The sequence below is a fragment of the Poromitra crassiceps genome (assembly GCF_964638095.1).
Source record: "Poromitra crassiceps genome assembly, chromosome: 2".
Taxonomy (NCBI): domain Eukaryota; kingdom Metazoa; phylum Chordata; class Actinopteri; order Beryciformes; family Melamphaidae; genus Poromitra; species Poromitra crassiceps.
Genome location: NC_139624.1, coordinates 101,101,030 through 101,118,744, shown reverse-complemented (window position 1 = coordinate 101,118,744; position 17,715 = coordinate 101,101,030). Strand labels below are relative to the sequence as shown.

At 41.8% G+C, this 17,715-nt stretch overlaps 1 protein-coding gene across 3 annotated transcripts in view; it reads right to left on the bottom strand.

The window, feature by feature from the left end:
* Window positions 1–2,465: 2,465 nt before the first annotated feature.
* The window catches only part of pfkpa (phosphofructokinase, platelet a), a 56,287-nt gene continuing 41,037 nt past the window's right edge, over window positions 2,466–17,715 (bottom strand). The window contains exons 13-23 of one of the 3 annotated variants that reach the window (XM_083631987.1): window positions 17,240–17,386; window positions 14,200–14,270; window positions 13,564–13,651; window positions 12,596–12,748; window positions 9,987–10,139; window positions 9,347–9,511; window positions 8,575–8,636; window positions 7,495–7,606; window positions 6,752–6,851; window positions 4,662–4,767; window positions 2,466–3,256 (exon numbers count right to left, since the gene is read on the bottom strand). In XM_083631987.1, coding sequence (XP_083488113.1) covers window positions 3,100–3,256; window positions 4,662–4,767; window positions 6,752–6,851; window positions 7,495–7,606; window positions 8,575–8,636; window positions 9,347–9,511; window positions 9,987–10,139; window positions 12,596–12,748; window positions 13,564–13,651; window positions 14,200–14,270; window positions 17,240–17,386 — 1,314 coding nt within the window. In that variant the 3' untranslated portion in view covers window positions 2,466–3,099. The remainder of the gene's footprint in view (window positions 3,257–4,661; window positions 4,768–6,751; window positions 6,852–7,494; window positions 7,607–8,574; window positions 8,637–9,346; window positions 9,512–9,986; window positions 10,140–12,595; window positions 12,749–13,563; window positions 13,652–14,199; window positions 14,271–17,239; window positions 17,387–17,715) is intronic. The other 2 variants (XM_083631985.1, XM_083631986.1) reach the window with 2 other exon arrangements.

Sequence of the window (17,715 nt, the reverse complement as noted above, 5' to 3'; positions counted from 1 at the left end):
CACATATCAGACATCCAATACACTGACACACATATTTACACCTGCACACCTGCACACACATGCGGCTTAGATTCTTCACGGAGGAGCGAGGCGATTGGACGAAAATGAATGTCCCGAGTCGTTTATCACGCAGCCCCAAAAGTACAGATGAACCCAGTGATGAAAATGTGTCCTGAGAAATGTCAGGAAGATATTAACTCCAATACATCAAAGTGGAGCTGCAGTCTCTAAGCCCCGCCCACTAGCAGGCAGCCCGTGCTCCTAGCCTTTGGTTAAATAAGGGAGCGCACCAGCGCCCCGTGTCATTTTGCTCATCTCTTGCCCATTCGTCATGTGGAAACGAGTAAATAAAGACACAAGTCACTTCCCTCCAAAGACGAGCCAATCGAAATGATGCAGAGAGAATTTCATTAGCGCTCAAACGCCATTCTTTAGATCCGTCTGATCCCAGTGAAGTGAGAGAGAGAGAGAGAGCCAAGGCAAAGAAAAGATGAGGGCAAATTGCCTTTTCATGTAGATTTCACTAATCGCTTCCCGAACAGAATACGGCAGAGTGGTGGTAATAAGTAAGTTAAGGCTGAGTGGACAGATAGAGTCTAATGGAAGAGAGAGACATAGACAGCTTTCCATGCCTCTATGGTCGTGTTAATTGTCAAAAGGAGATTCACAGATGGATTGTGGGAAGCCTAAATTGGAGTGCAGCTCGCCCGGGCTTGTTTTGAGCCACAGCGTCTCTCGTGTGTGCGAGGTGGATCAAATCCCCTCGCCGCCCAATGTCGGGAAACGGCTCCTGTGATTCACTCTTGTTCCTTTGGCAACCAGCGCCTGCAAAGTATACGTTTTCAATGCTGCCAATGGGGAATGGAGCAGCAAAACGGATCCATAGCTCAAATCCATAACTCCTGCTACGTCTGTGCATTTTCATTGTGCAGCCTCCCCTGAAATGTATTATATGCTTGTTTATTTTTGCACGGATTTATTCATTCATAAATATTCATTCCGTGTGTCACATATACATGATTAATTTGAGAGAAAAAATATTGCTTTTTCAATAACGGCAAAGCTAGGATTTATTGTCTCTCGTTACTATTGTTATCACAATACCTTTATAGTAATCTATTTTAGCGTCGCTGCTATTCGCCATTTATTACCCCACAAGAAATCCTGTTGTTCGTCGTCGCTGAAAGTGGAGTGCATGGGACTCTAGGAGACACTAGAGAATGTGCATTTAATCTAAAAAGGTCAATTTGCAGGAGCTATTTGGGGAGATTCACTGCAAGCTTATAATTGGGGCCTTGTCTGAAGAGAATGTAGAATTAAATGAAGACAAAGTTACTGAGTATGTGTTTGGCCTTTGATGGGGAACCGGGGAGTGAGGGCCCTTCATTTGCAACCTTTAATCAGTCCAATGAGATCAGATGTGTGTGCGATTTCTAAAAGCAAAGGAGGGGGGAAGAAATGAAATGGTAATTAGTATTGATTACCTATGTGCATATGACCCCATGGGCTCCCCTTGCATTCTTAAATCAGCCCAAATTATTGGCTTTGCTAATTTCGTGCTCAGAGAGAAGGAGCAAATGCTGAAATGAGTGAAAATGCCACCGCCGCGAACCACGTGCCCACCGGGGTCCGAGGAAATGATAGTGATGGGAGAAAAGGGATCTTTTGGTGCGGAGGCGTGGGTGTGAAGTGAAATTAACCGTACCAGTTTGAGTTAAAGGATGTTAATTACAGTAGGAGGGTCTGTGGGGAATCTAGGTGGCTTTTCTTCACATTACATTTCATGTCACTACGCTGTCACCAAGCAATGGCCGCCGCCGCAGCCTCGCCATATACAGTATGCATGTAATTGCTTGTGGGTGGGGGGAAAAAAGGTCCATTTAGATGGGAAATAGTGGCCCAATTACATGTATACACATTTAATACATCCGTGGGAAATTGAAATTTCCTTTCAAATGATAAGATGAATTCCTAATTATGGCAACACATGCACACAAACACGCGTGCACAGTTAATCTACTTTGGTAATAAGCCGCCATTCACCGAAATTGTCAAGAGCAGAGCTGGACTGCAAGTGATGGAGGGAATTTGTGTCATCGTGGACTTGATGAACCCGGACCATCAGTAAATGACAGTGCGTTGGCGCCATCTGCTGGCTCTTGGGTGAAGTTAGTCCCAAAGACACCAGAACATAGTTTTGCCTACAATCTATAAAATGTATGTAGTACTCATAGGTGTATCATTTTCTAAATAGCTTATCAATATATCATTGAAAAATTAATTTGGTATATTAAAACAAATGAGACCATAGTTGAGATTATCTCAATTTGTGTCTCAAAATTATTCAGCACATTATTTTTTAGAATGTGTATTCGTAGTAAACCATCATCAAGCTGCATCTTTTCTTAGATTATCCAACAAAAACAAATCCACACATTATCAGTCGGGTATATTTCTCATGTCTGATTTTTATTTTATGGGAAACATTAGTCTTATACATTTAAATTAATGGTGCAATACAATAGACTCCTACTTAGTACAGCAGTGCCTACAGTTTATAATATAACCATGTTTTCAAGCAAAAACAATGAAAATGTTAAAAAATAAAATCCGATTTTCGTTCGATGTGAAGCACAGCAAGGAGTGCTCACGACTTGACAGTAGTAGAGCTCTCTTACGTCAGTCTCACATAAATATGCTGAACCTCACTGGTTCCGGGCAGACACACACACCGGCTCTACAGCAGATAACGATGTGTGGTCTGTGCTTCGGGGATCGGAGAAAGTGCAAATTTAAACAACAGTGACAACGAATCCGACTAAGACACACAGATGAGAGGTTGTCATTAGCGCTATGTGTGTACCTGACATCAGGAGCTCTGCAGAGGCTAGGTAGTACGTGTAAAGGAAGGGTGACGTTTACTGCATCATACAAGGTGCTGAAGGAGACAGAATGAACACAGTACATGGCCAAACAGAGAGGTCTTTTCAAGCGGCTATTGGTGCTCTCTTACAATGCGGACTGATGCCTCGGGGACCGGCACTCGCACACACGGACTGGGCTACGCGGGCCACCGTAGTTGCCTTGGACGTCTGCGTTTCACATGGCCGCGGAGGCGTCTGACTCTTTGGGCCGGTTGCGGACGACGTGCTCCAGCTGCCCGGAGTCGGAGACGTCGTAGCTGGTCTTGTACTTGGCCAGGATCTTCATCAGAGGGCGCAGCTTCAGCCACCACTGCTCCTTGGGGATCCTGTGGCTGCGGACACACAGGGAGATTTCAGCAGGATGGCAAAGCATGTGCATGGGTTTCTATTTTTTCAATTCTAATCTGGACTTCTTCTTTTTTTAACCTTTATTTACCCAGGCAAGCAATTAAGAACAGATTCTATACAAGAGCAGCCTGTCAAAAAGCACAAGGCCTTTTGAGGGAAGGGGGTGGGAGGCTGAAATAAAAACAAGGTTATATACTGTACATACAAGTACAAATGACAGTAATAAAGGAGAGCATGTTATATAAAAGTACTGCATGGATATGTGGTAGAGAATTGGATTGAGGAATGCGTCCCCCTATGGCACTTGTATTTGAACATACCAATCAGAATTTGTCAGCATTGCCGTGACAATAAGTACATCTTTTGTCATTCGCCTGGGACAGAAAAAAGGAAAGTGAAATAGGAAATTGATGTTTGAGGAGATGCAGATTCAACTCCATCAAAACTCAAAGACATACTGTAAGCAGAAAATGTGTTTGGAACAATAACGATCTGGCATCTTTTGATAATATCACTCGCTGCCCACACATATCTTTTGGATATCATTGCCAGTTCATATTGATATTGGATGAGGGTTACATCCAAGAATAGATATGAAAAACAATATTAACAGCAATTTGGAAGTGACCATGAAGGCCTGCAGTGTGAATGTAGCTTCAGAGAGTATTGAAATGTTAAAATGATGCAGGACTATGGAAATCAGGTTGTGGTAGTGCGGATAATTGATATAGATTTGTGTTTGTGATGCACATGTATACATCCATTTCAACCTATGAATGAATATGTCTGAGGATGTAGAAGCTATAAGGTGTATCATTACCTCTCATTTATCTTATTTATTTATTTGCTGTATTATCTTATATGTTTGGCTGTCTTAATTTTTCGTTGAAATGATCAATTTTAGCATTTTGAGTACTCGCTATTTGGCTTATTCTCTGCTGCTGCAATGGCCGTATTTCCCTATGGGAAAGTGGGTCCCAAAGTGGGGTACGATACCCCTAGGAGTACGTGGAGGTACTACAGGGAGTACTTGAGAGAAAGGGGGAAATGGAAAAATGTAAGAATAAATTAAAATAAATCTGCTCAGGATGCACTACGTAATTACAACTATTTCACTCCATTTCTTATTCTGTAATCTTATATTCTTCAAAAGGTGGGTTATAATTAATTCATTGCATCATATGCTATTGGTTTTGCAGTTTTCTAAGCAAAATGTTGTTGTCGGGTAAAGGGGGTTATTTGGATTCAGAAATAAGGGAAAGGGGTACTGAAGCAAAACAAGTTTGAGAAACACTGCCCTATGGATATCATTAAAGCTCCATCTACTCAGACAGCATACAACATTTAGGTACAAACAATACAAAGTTTGTTTGGTTAAATGATACGCACACAAAGTCAGTCTCATCCTTGAGCTGTACCACGGGCTGGAAGACCAGAGCCCTGCGGCGCATCCCCAGCAGACAGCAGGAGTCCTCGCTGTTAGCAAACACTCGGCCTGCAGAGGGGAGACAGAGCAGCAGTCAGGGGGGGGGGGACACAGTGGACACTCTCTCTCTCTGCTGACAAGCATGCAGTCACTTTTCCTAGACATGTACTAGTGGTGGGGTGATGTCATGGTCTGTATAGATCTAAGGCAGCACTAGAATGGGGTTGTGCACCTGTTAGCTGTTATGGATACAAATCTATACTAAACCTTAGTCATTGAAGCAACATGAAGCACTATAGATACACAAGGCAGGGTTCCTACACATTTTCCAGACCTTGATTTGTCTTGAAGATTTTGTCGTGTTCAATGATTTATTGACGGAGATAGACATTTTGCCCCTGCTAACTAGCTCATATCAATGTATAGATGAAGATTGTTCTTCACAGTGACAAATATCAGATGATGGCAGGGTTCCTAGACGGGTTCCATTTTAAAATTCAATGTTTTTCCATGTATCTTTATTCCATCTATGTTCTTGACTGGATGTGATTTTGGTGCAAGGTATTTGACATAAGCAGCTGGGTAATGAGAGCATTCCTCTATCTGAACATTATTCTTCACAACAGAAACTGTGGACTCAAAGTGGCTCTACAACAACATCAAAGCGACTGTACTTATGTGTGTATCGGGCCTGAACGAGAACATTTTCCGCAGTTTTCCTTCATTTTTTCCCCAGATTTCAAATTCCCAAACTATTCAAGACCTGGGAATAATCAAATTAATTGTTAACACTTTTCCAGATTTTCCAGACCTGCATAGGAACCCTGACAAGGAAATGTGGGGCAAAGCAGGGAAAACACAACAGGGTTGTCAGCTCATGCTCGTTCATTCCAATGCAAACCGCATCATTTTAGATAATTGCTGAACTAAATAGTGTAACATGGTAGGAATCTTTTAAAACTTTGACTAAGTACCACATAAGTACCTAGACAGGCTGTGTGCCTCTATAGGATTTTGGCAGGAGAATGGAAACAGCAAAGAGGGAGATGGAGCCGAATATAAAGATGTAGATGGTCATGGAGCCAGTATGAAAAACACCAAACCATAAAGGATTTACCTTCATCTTATGTCATCCATGTACAGCAAATAGACATACAAAAAACAAAGAGCAATTTCAACTTTGACCTTAGCCTTTAGGCAGACTGAGTGTAGTGTGGCTTCAGGATATACGACTACAACTGTGATCCAACATTGCTTGCAATAGAGAGCCGCAGGGATGACGTATTTTTGTAGGCAGAATGCGGAAGTCCCGAACTTCCTGGTTCTACACTGTTTCTGTCTATGGGATTTTTGAATGGGTTTTTGCCGCGATGCTTCAAATACGGTCTCTGGGCAACGCAAGATTAATCAAACGCGAACCAGAGTTCCGTCGGATAATCTTCACACATGAGGACCACTTTCATGAGTTTTGTAGCGTAAATGCGAGCCCTAGAAGTAAAATGCTCGAGCTAAGCTAATCCAGAACTACACACTGTCGCATAGGCTTCCACGTCACGTCAGCACTCAACCTGGACTGTTGTTGATGTGTGCACTGATTACCCCGGGCTGAACGGGGCTGAACCAGGTGAGGGAAAGAGAATTTCCGTGTTCGCCCTTTGAAGTGGTGACGTTATTGACGTATATACTGTATCCCCATCGACTCAAAAGTGTAGTCTCATTTAGTCGTTTGCTAGCTAGCCGCCCTTTTAACGGCACATAAAAGCTTCAAAACTCATAAAAGTAGTCTTCATGTGTGAAGATGATGTTACTAAACACTGGTTCGCGTTTGATTAAGCCAGCGTTGCCCAGAGACCTTATTAGAAGCATCGCGCCAAAAACCCATTCAAAACTCCCATAGGCGAAAACTGTGAAGAACCAGGACTGTTAGCATCGATGATTTCCGGACTCGTTACTGCGGCTCTCTATTGTGTCACAACCAACACACCTCTGAGGGCAGCGGGATGATCTACCACCACGGGTCATTTCAACCAGTGCTGTCGTACTGTCACCGTACCTTGCCTGAACGTCTCCACCAGCTTCTTGGAGATCCACTGCATCGCCTTGGCTGAGATCTTGGTCCCAAAGTTACGGTCAAACGGAGACGGAGCTCCTCCCTTTCAGAAAGAACCGAGAGGTATCACTCTGTCGCTTTTTTCCAACGCAATCCCACGTAATGCAGTGCTTGTTTTGCACATCCTGCAGATGCTGTAAATGAACTATTTCCAGCACTTTCCTTTTCTCATTTTTTCCTCATTTGTTCCATTTGAATTTGTTTTCATTCATACGTACATATTTTTCATTCATTTGGCTTTCGCAGTATGTTCTACTGCTGATATGTTACACACACATATACCGGTACATACTTTTGTATAGAATTTCTTTCTTGAAATGCTGATTGTGTTACGTTAAAAAAAGTATTTATTCGATCCATATCCATTATGTTCTTTACATAATCTACTCCCCTTCTACTATGGGGATCATTAAAGTTGAATCTAATCTAATAGAATGTAATTGAATCTTCAATTTCTTTCATCTCTATAATCTGATCTAATCTCAAAACACACTAGGCCAAAGCACAACACAGCCCGTCCATCTATGTATATTTGATAAAAATGCCATTAATTCCACGACACAAATATAAATTGTGTACATCTTTTCAGGAAGCAGTAGCACTGACATTGCTACAGTATGATTTCCAGCAGCAGCGTTCCCATCTTAGTCTGTAGTGGGAATGGGAAGCAGTGTAGCCATGCCTACCTGTTGCATGTGTCCCAGTACGTTCTTCCTGCAGTCAAACACTCCCTTCCCTTCTTCAGTGTACAGCTGGTAGATGAAGTCTGTTGTGTAGTTCTCATTACTGTTCTCATTCCTACATGCACAACACACACACACACACACACACACACACACACACACACACACACACACGCACACACACACACACACACACACACACACACACACACACACACAGTAAAACAGAACAGTCAGATTTTGGAGTGTAGAATGACCTATTCCGTGCTGCTGTTGCTGTTTTGTCAGCTTAGCCCCACATTGTCTTGTTATATAGACACCAACATGACAGCAGGACTGCAAAGGTTCAGGTTTTAAACTCATGGCATCAGCAGTGGATGTGTTTACTGTACAAACTGGGTAAAATCTATTTACTGTACAAAGACTTCAACTGTGGACTACCGACCTATCACTAGCACACCTTCACTATTTGCAGTAGAGAAGTTTTTTTTTTTTTTTTGCAAGTCCAAGTCAAGTCTCAAGTCTTTCAGCTCAAGTCCAAGTCAAGTCTCAAGTCTTTCAGGGACAAGGACAAGTCCAAGTCAAGTCTCAAGTATTTCAGCTCAAGTCCAAGTCAAGTCTCAAGTCTTTCAGGGACAAGTCCAAGTCAAGTCTCAAGTCTTTATTTGGTCACAAGTCCAAGTCAAGTCTCAAGCCTCTTATGGATGAGCGATCTATCATCTGCTGCATGGCATCCGGTCTGTTTAGAACACTGCATAGCTAAAACTAAATAATTCAAAGCATGTACTGTATCATCCTCAATCCTTTATCTCTAAGCATACCGTATATCAGCAGTGATTAGTTGACATTAGTAGACATTTCCTTAATGTTAATGCACCAAAAAAATATATATACACTGGTATATAAAAAATAAAGATTGTTCACAAGTCCCAAACCTCAAAGTCCAAGTCAAGTGTCAAGTCTTTAAAGACGAGTCTCAACTCACTGTGTGTGCGACTTAAGTGCGACTCAAGTCCAAGTCACCATCTCTCTAGAGAACATCATCAGTTGGGCATCTGATCTATAATGACATAGTTGGATTACCTGAGGACAAGTCCTCTTTGTATGCTGGTCTTCATCTTCTCTGTCAAGTGCTCAACATTGGCCTGTGGGAATCAATAGTAAAAATGAATAATGCTGACCAGCAGATGGCATCATGGAAGCATTTCTGTAGCATGGTCTCAGAATCAAGTCCAAATGCCCTCTAGTGGACAAAGTGAAAGATGATATAATTCTTGATTAATTAAAGAAGGAATAATGTATAAACCAAGAATAGACATAAAGACAACAGAGCTAGAGGCAATCATGTGTAGTATATTCCCTTAAAGGAACACTCTGCCCATTTTCAACCAGCTTTGTATCATTAGAACATCAGTAGTATATCAGAAAACTGTAAACTGTTTTGAAGTCTGTCATTTAATTTGACAGTTATTGAGTGTTAAAGTGTGGACCAGTGCTGGTCCACACTAACTCAAATTAATAACTCATTAACTCAAATCAACTCTCAATAACTGTCAAACTAGATGCATGATGAATAGTTTGACAGTTATTGAGAGTTGATTTGAGTTAATGAGTTATTAATTTGAGTTAGTGTGGACCAGTGATGTCACTGGTCCACACTTTAACACTCAATAACTGTCAAATTAAATGACAGACTTCAAAACCGTTTACAGTTTTCTGATATACTACTGATGTTGTAATGATACAAAGCTGGTTGAAAATGGGCGGAGTGTTCCTTTAATGTGAGAGTTCACATTGTGAGAGTGTGTGTGTATGTGTGTGTGTGAGACAGAGAGAGAGAAAGAAAGAAAGTCACCTGCAGGTCTCTGATGTCAAATGGCTCTTCATAGATGTAAGCAGCGTCGGCTCCGGCAGCCAGGCCTCCGACACTGGCCAGGTAGCCACAGTAGCCCCCCATGGTCTCAATGATGAACACACGCCTCTTGGTCCCACTGGCCGACTGCTTGATGCGGTCACAAGTCTGACACATACATGCACACATGCTGTCAATAGTACACCTTCATTGATTACTACACGCTACAGCATTACAAAGCTCCGTCTACATCTCATGTATATCAGTGTGTAGAGAACTCAAGCCATTTTTGTGTTAGATGTGTGACGAGTTCTTATAAGTCACAAACTGAGTAACACATTCCAACACGGAAGAATGACAGTGCATCGAGTAACAAAGCCGGCATGCTCATTCCCAAAACTGCACAAAAGAGTCAGCTTGCTACATTTAAAACAGCTCAGGCAGATTCAGGCTAAAATGTTACTTTCAACAGATAAGACTGGAGTCCTGCATAAGGACGAGAGAGCACATGGACTGGTAAACAGGTTCAGACATGGTTACATGGTTCACAGATCAAACAGGGTTTACTGGACAAAACTAACATACACATATAATTGAAGATATACGAGTGAGGCAGAAATCAGTGGGTGGTTGACTGCCTTACCTCCACGATGGCATTGAGGGCCGTGTCTGCCCCGATACTAAGATCAGTGCCCGGCACATTGTTACTTATGGTGGCAGGCAGCATACACATGGGGATGCAAAACTCCTCATAGGTGGTCCGAGCATCATACAGCTGCAGCAGACACTCAAGCGCCTGAAGCAGGTGGGCAGTATACACACACACACAACGCATTAGAGCTGCTTGGAAGTCAGCCGCCCGAGAGAGACGCGAGTCTCTCGCGGGATGCTAGAGCGTGACCTGCCATTCTGCCTCTTTCCGTGTGATAGCGGCTATGGCTTCCCTTTGGCAAAGTGGAGGAGGGGAGGGAGAGGACTGGAGGAATGGAGAAGAGAGTGAAGAAGAGTGTGTGGAGGCAGACTGGAAGAAGGAAGGGTGGGCAGAGAAGAGCCAGAGAAGGTACTGTGGGAGGAAAGAGGAAACCGAAAGAACAAGGAACAATCAAGGGAAGAAAGACAGGTAGGAAAAGGATAGCTGCTTCCAAATTCTGCTTTTTGGTTAGGAAGGTTCCTACTGTAACTGATGAAATGAGCTGGAAGTACATCAGTGGCCATGATACGAGCTATTTCAAATCCATTCCATGTTAAGGGAAGGTACTTCAATCCTTTACGAAAGGAAAGCTGATCATGCACAATTGCTTGCGGCAGCAAAGCGAAGTACCATTCAGCATGATTCAGCCAATTAGCTTGCATCATTTATGCTACGATCATTTTCTCAGCAACTGAGCAGGAAACGATTTCACCATTGAAATCAGTGTGACTTGGACATGTTAAGAGTCAGTTATTGTTTCAGTCACTCAGTGCTGTTTTGAGCACAGTACCCTAGTAGCCTACACAGTATGTACGTAGCCTAGTGTAAGTGGAGGAGTCTCTTAACACTGCAGTTGTCTTTTCCTAAGCCCGTATGAATTCTCCTTCACATGTTTCCTTGACCCCGTGACAATTTCCATCCAGGTCAAGGAAAAGTGGTTAGGAAAAGGAGGTAGGATGTACAGTATTTTTTTGACTATTAGAATCCAGCCAGCGAAGCAGAGGCTAAGGAAGGAATGAAAGAAGGAAGAGAGACAGAAAAAAGCTGGGCAGGCACAGGGCTTTCTGTGTGTGTGTGTGTGTGTGTGTGTGTGTATCAGCAGCTCTATGCAGTGACACTGCACCAGGGTAAACAGTGAGGAGCAATCAGAAACCGTGCAACAGCCATGTTTGCTGAAGATCATACACAGGCAGGACAAGCACTGGTCAAGTCTGCACACACAGGACGATGATGGGAGAACTGAGATGAAGACGGTGGCCAAGCCAAGACTCAGGCTTGTCATTTTGTTTACATATTTACTTATTTAAAATCTCAGTACATGTTTATGCTCTCTGAAACAGAGGCTGCAGTTGTGCGGTCTAAAAGTATAAACACCAAGAAACTGTCTGTGTTCATTTTGAGGTATCTTAAAGCTTACGACAAAATAAGATACTAAAATATATTCTTGACTGGCATAAATAACATAGAATTTGACAGTACCACATTTGTGTGATATGGAGTGAAGTTAGTGCATGAACTTTATTTTTTAACTATCTACTTTTTGTAGAGGAGATACCATAAGAACTACACTATACAGGATCTAGTCTTACACTATAGGCTATTAGTCTGTGCTGTTAAAGCTGCTCGCTCTTGACCACTCATCTTGATGTTAATAATGAGGTGGGTGGACACACAGACACAAACACAGTCAGGGAGAAGGGCAGGCGGAGCAAACATGGTGACCATCATGACATTTACGGTACAGTACGTCACAGCATGCCTACATGTTGTCACTCACCTGTCGGGGAAGGCTAGCACGCTACTGTGCACGCTCGGCTTTACCTTTACCAGCCACGCCTGGCAGTCCAGACACTTGTGACTCTGCGTGTCTGTCTGCCTACGTTTTCAATGAGGGTATTTTCAGGATGTGGCGAATAGGAGCCATGTGTGATCTAGTATTCTACTGTAGGATCATTATTTGCAAAAAGCGTTATCTTGACCCTGGCCTGAAACCATTGTTAATTGTATTTAGAGCTGCAATGATTAATCGATTAGTCATCGACAGAAAATTAATCGACAACTATTTTGATAATCGATTAATCGTTACGAGTACAATTTTAAGAGAAAAGGTCAAAATTCTCTGATTCCAGCTTCTTAAATGTGAATATTTTCTGGTTTCTTTACTCCTGTATGACAGTAAACTGATATTATCTTTGAGTTGTGGACAAAACAAGACATTTGAGGGCATCATCTTGGGCTTTGGGAAACACTAATCGCCATTTGCTACCATTTTCTGACATGTTATAGATCAAACAACTAATCGATTAATCGAGAAAATAATCGACAGATTAATCGATTCTGAAAATAATCGTTAGTTGCAGCCCTAATTGTATTTCAATGTTTCAATGGCTGATGCTGGTACATTTCAGACCGAGTGATTGGTCAAGTGAATGAGCGATTTCTCCCTTCTTGCAACGTGATTGGCTGGCTGACCACGTTGGCAAGAGCGTTGTATGAGGTGTTTTGCATTTGTGTGCTTTATATATGTCTGTCTGTGTGATGTTCCAGCCCCCATCACTTACAGTAGTGATGGCGTTCAGAGCCGTGTCAGCGCCAATGCTGAGGTCTGAGCCGGGCACATTGTTGGAGACGGTGGCTGGCACCATGACCATGGGCACACACAACTCGTCATGTGTCCCGCGCGCCGTGAACAATTCCAGCAGTGACAGGTAGGCCTGCAGGGCAGAGCCAAGGGCTTTAGTGGAAGGTAGGTTGGCAGGTGGGTTGGGTTGGCCTGAGTGGGGTTACTTGCCAAAGGGAGAAGGAGAGACAGGGTGCCAAGGGGAGAGCCAGCTCTATCACATCGGACAGCAGCGTGAAACAGACAGGTACCACTCCACATACAGTACATGTACAGTACACTAAACACACGCTCTCACAAACGCCCACGCACACACACACATACACATACACGCACACATCCATACACATAACATGAAACCCATTTACTTGCATACATCGTAGGAAAATTAAGCTGGAGAAAAGCAGGTTTTCTTTTTTCTAACTAAGACCGAATGACAGCAGTCTCTATATTTAACTTCCATGTTGATTCACTTATCATTTCAGTCATTTGAATGCCTCAGTCTAACAAGGCATTCAAAGCACGGAAAATCAACAGTGAACCAAATTGTCTTTTTTTCTCTTGCAGAGAAATGACTCTAAAGCATGGTTATGCATGGAAGCATGTGGAGGTAACATCAAATGGGATAGGAAAAGACGGGCAACATCAGCATAATCAGCATAATCAGCATAACAGTGTTTACTATCTGACATTATAATTAGCAATGCTTCAACAAATCCGATGTTGTAATTCTAAGCGCTAACATAACACATTCATAACATTGGCAGATAAGAAGTGTAGCATTAGAGTGACTGCCATGAATGTTCAACGCTCAAGAGCTGACAAGCTAATGGACAAAATCATAGATGAGAATGTAGCATCATTAGCAAAATTAGCCTGACTAATAAGGACAAAAAAGTTTTAACATACCTCAAATCCCCCAATAACTAACAATGCATTTATGTTGTGCTCTCGCATCTTCTCAGCAATTTTGTCCACATGCTTTGCGGGAAGTGTTCTGCAGAAGGAAAACAGAAAGAAAAACAGGTGTTATTTGTGAATAAATACTCACTTAAAGGAACACTCCGCCCATTTTCAACCAGCTTTGTATCATTAGAACATCAGTAGTATATCAGAAAACTGTAAACGGTTTTGAAGTCTGTCATTTAATTTGACAGTTATTGAGTGTTAAAGTGTGGACCACACTAACTCAAATTAATAACTCATTAACTCAAATCAACTCTCAATAACTGTCAAACTATTCATCATTCATCTAGTTTGACAGTTATTGAGAGTTGATTTGAGTTAATGAGTTATTAATTTGAGTTAGTGTGGACCAGTGATGTCACTGGTCCACACTTTAACACTCAATAACTGTCAAATTAAATGACAGACTTCAAAACCGTTTACAGTTTTCTGATATACTACTGATGTTCTAATGATACAAAGCTGGTTGAAAATGGGCAGAGTGTTCCTTTAATGATATGAATGTAATGGTTATATTAACAATATTAATTCTAGTCTGATTTAACAGTCCCTATTGGAGAAAACATGTGAGGCCTTTACCGTTTGGTTCCCAGCAGAGATCCACCCTGGCCTGTCCATCCTCCCACATCAGCCCATTTAATCTCCTTGATCTGTGGCAACAGCAGCACATGTAAGAAGAGCTGCACTTTTTATCAGCCTTATCTTACTCCAGCATCTGCAGTACATATTGAATAGTTCCTTTACATCTGCAGTACCTATTGAATAGTTCCTTTACATCCACAGTACCTATAGAATAGTTCCTTTACATCCACAGTACATATTGAATAGTTCCTTTACATCGGCAGTACATATTGAATAGTTCCTTTACATCGGCAGTACATATTGAATAGTTCCTTTACATCCGCAGTACATATTGAATAGTTCCTTTACATCCGCAGTACATATTGAATAGTTCCTTTACATCCGCAGTACATATTGAATAGTTCCTTTACATCCGCAGTACATATTGAATAGTTCCTTTACATCCGCAGTACCTATTGAAGTTCCTTTACATCCGCAGTACATATTGAATAGTTCCTTTACATCCACAGTACCTATTGAAGTTCCTTTACGTCCGCAGTACCTATTGAATAGTTCCTTTACATCCGCAGTACCTATTGAATAGTTCCTTTACATCCGCAGTACCTATTGAATAGTTCCTTTACATCCACAGTACATATTGAATAGTTCCTTTACATCGGCAGTACATATTGAATAGTTCCTTTACATCCGCAGTACATATTGAATAGTTCCTTTACATCCGCAGTACATATTGAATAGTTCCTTTACATCCGCAGTACATATTGAATAGTTCCTTTACATCGGCAGTACATATTGAATAGTTCCTTTACATCCGCAGTACCTATTGAAGTTCCTTTACATCCGCAGTACATATTGAATAGTTCCTTTACATCCACAGTACCTATTGAAGTTCCTTTACGTCCGCAGTACCTATTGAATAGTTCCTTTACATCCACAGTACCTATTGAATAGTTCCTTTACATCCGCAGTACCTATTGAATAGTTCCTTTACATCCGCAGTACCTATTGAATAGTTCCTTTACATCCGCAGTACCTATTGAATAGTTCCTTTACATCCGCAGTACATATTGAATAGTTCCTTTTTACATCAACACATTTACAACAAAATGAATACAGGAAGATCTTGTTCCGCTAAAGCCTTTGGGAACAGAGAGTACTTGAGTGAGTGAGAAAGATCTAAATTGCAAAGTAAAGCGTGTTCACAATATAAAAAGATGTGCACACATATATTAGGAAGTTCTCTATTCATTTATGCCTGTTGGGTCGGTTCAGTTCAGAAGTCTGAAAATAAACAATGTTCTACTTGCATACAAATGAATGAGGTGTTAATAGGTGCCTATACTTCATATAGGAACCAATATCGCATCGTCTGTGTTATCTACACAGCTCTGTATTATCTGTCACGTCCTCCTGGAATCAGAGGAGAGAGAGATAGAGAGAGAGAGAGAGAGATAGAGAGAGAGAGAGAGAGAGAGAGAGAGAGAGAGAGAGAGAGAGAGATAGAGAGAGAGAGAGAGCGAGAGCGAGAGAGATAGAGAGAGAGAGAGCGAGAGAGAGAGAGATGTACCGTGAAAGTCCAAGGGCACTGAAGTATAAAAAATCCATTCCACCCGCTGTTCTAATCTTCTTGAGGTCAGTTGGCACAGCCTGATTTCAGCTGCCCAGTGGGCTGCTGGCATGCAGAGGATGCTCAGCTAACCAGTAATACTGCAGCGCACTTGATAAAGATGAATGCTGAAATATTTCATTAGGTGTATAGAGCAAAATGGTCGGGCGGTTGCATGATTATATTATTTCATTATTACATTTCATTGTTTACTTGGGCCAATGCAGGACTAAGAGGTTTTCAAGATATTCACTGGGAAAAGGGCAGCAGAGGAAATGGGAGAGGCCTGTCAAACCAGTTTTAACCCTCATTGAAAAGAAAGTTGGGAATGTGTCAGATTACAGTCCAAACACAATACAGGTTAACACCTTAGATTTACACAGTTTCTCCTTTTCCCTAAACTCAGACCCTTCCCATAGTTATATCAGGTGAGAATCGTCCTACTGACTGATTTACTGTGTTGGGCAAGTTACTTTCAAAATGTAATATACTACATATTACTAGTTACTTTCATTTGAAAGTAATGAGTTACTTTACACTTACAGTACAATATTACTGTCTGTGTAGAGTAACTCGTTACTTATTACACAACTTTTGCATTACTTTCACCGAGATAACAGCAGTAGCAGAATGACATCGCCGGCCCCGAACCATCCAGAAAAATAATTTCAACCATTTTGAAGTCAGTGTAAACTGTCCAACATTCTAAATGTTATCCTTTTCCTTTCTTATTGTCATCTATAGTGGTTGCATAAAAACACACAATTTAATTAGGAAATGATTGTATCTTTATATGTGCTTTGATTAAAAAAGGTAACTCAATTTGTAACTTGTGTTACTTGATAAAGTAACTGGTATAATATTACTTAAATCCTATTGGTAATAAGTTATATTACTGAGTTAGTGCTAAAGGTAATATATTACATGTAACATGTTACTTTTGTAATGAGTTAGCCCCAACAGTGCTGATTTATCAATAATAATCCTCTTCCAAAGCTGCATTTTCCCTGTGGGCCAGGTTGTGAGCATTTGCTGCTGCCCTCTATTGGTTCATTGTGGTATTGCACCAACTTTGGACAAGGGAGGGAGCATCAGTGAGGTTAATTGGTTCACAGTAATCTGTGCATGATTATCTCCTTGGTCTTCTTCAGTCTAGGTGATTGTCTAATGTTGTATTCTCATCGGTGTAAGACAATTCCTGTTGACAGTTGGCACACAAAACATTGCAAACATTGCTTTAAGTTGTTTGGGTACTGGTAAATTCCTTCATGTATATTTTTTTATATGCCTGCTTGAACTGCCTTGAATAATTGTATCTTAAAGGTCATAAAGATATTTGATTTGATCAGAGGGGAATGTCCCTGGAATGAGGATGGAAGGTGTGTATTGCATACATCAGTTACTACACTGTAACGGCTCTGTAGTACCCACCTGTCCTTTGTAGAAGCCCTCAAAGCCGTCATTGACGGCAAACATCTTGTGTCCCTCGGAGATGCCCACCCTGATGGCTGAGCGGACGGCAGCATTCATACCTGCGGCGGGGGCGCCCACATTGAGCACTGCCACGTTGAAGTTGCTCTGAGGGCATCAAAACACACAGCAACAGGTTCAACAAACATGCTACACAAGCAAACCTTGCTCCACCCAGTCCCAGAGTGATTACCGTCGCCCCCTACAGTATAAGTATTAATGACACCAAATAAAACAGGGATATGTTGTAGATGTTTTGGGGGACAGCAGATCAAGCTGTGGCTGTGAGAAGCAGGTTCACCCGCAGAGAGAAGATCAATAGTTGGTGTCTGGTCTGCTCACGGACCCCTGCTGGGCCTGCAGTGGTTATTATCTCAGGTGCAGTGAGAGCCAGGCCCTAAGACTAGCTCCACCACGGCATGGAGGCCACCATGCTG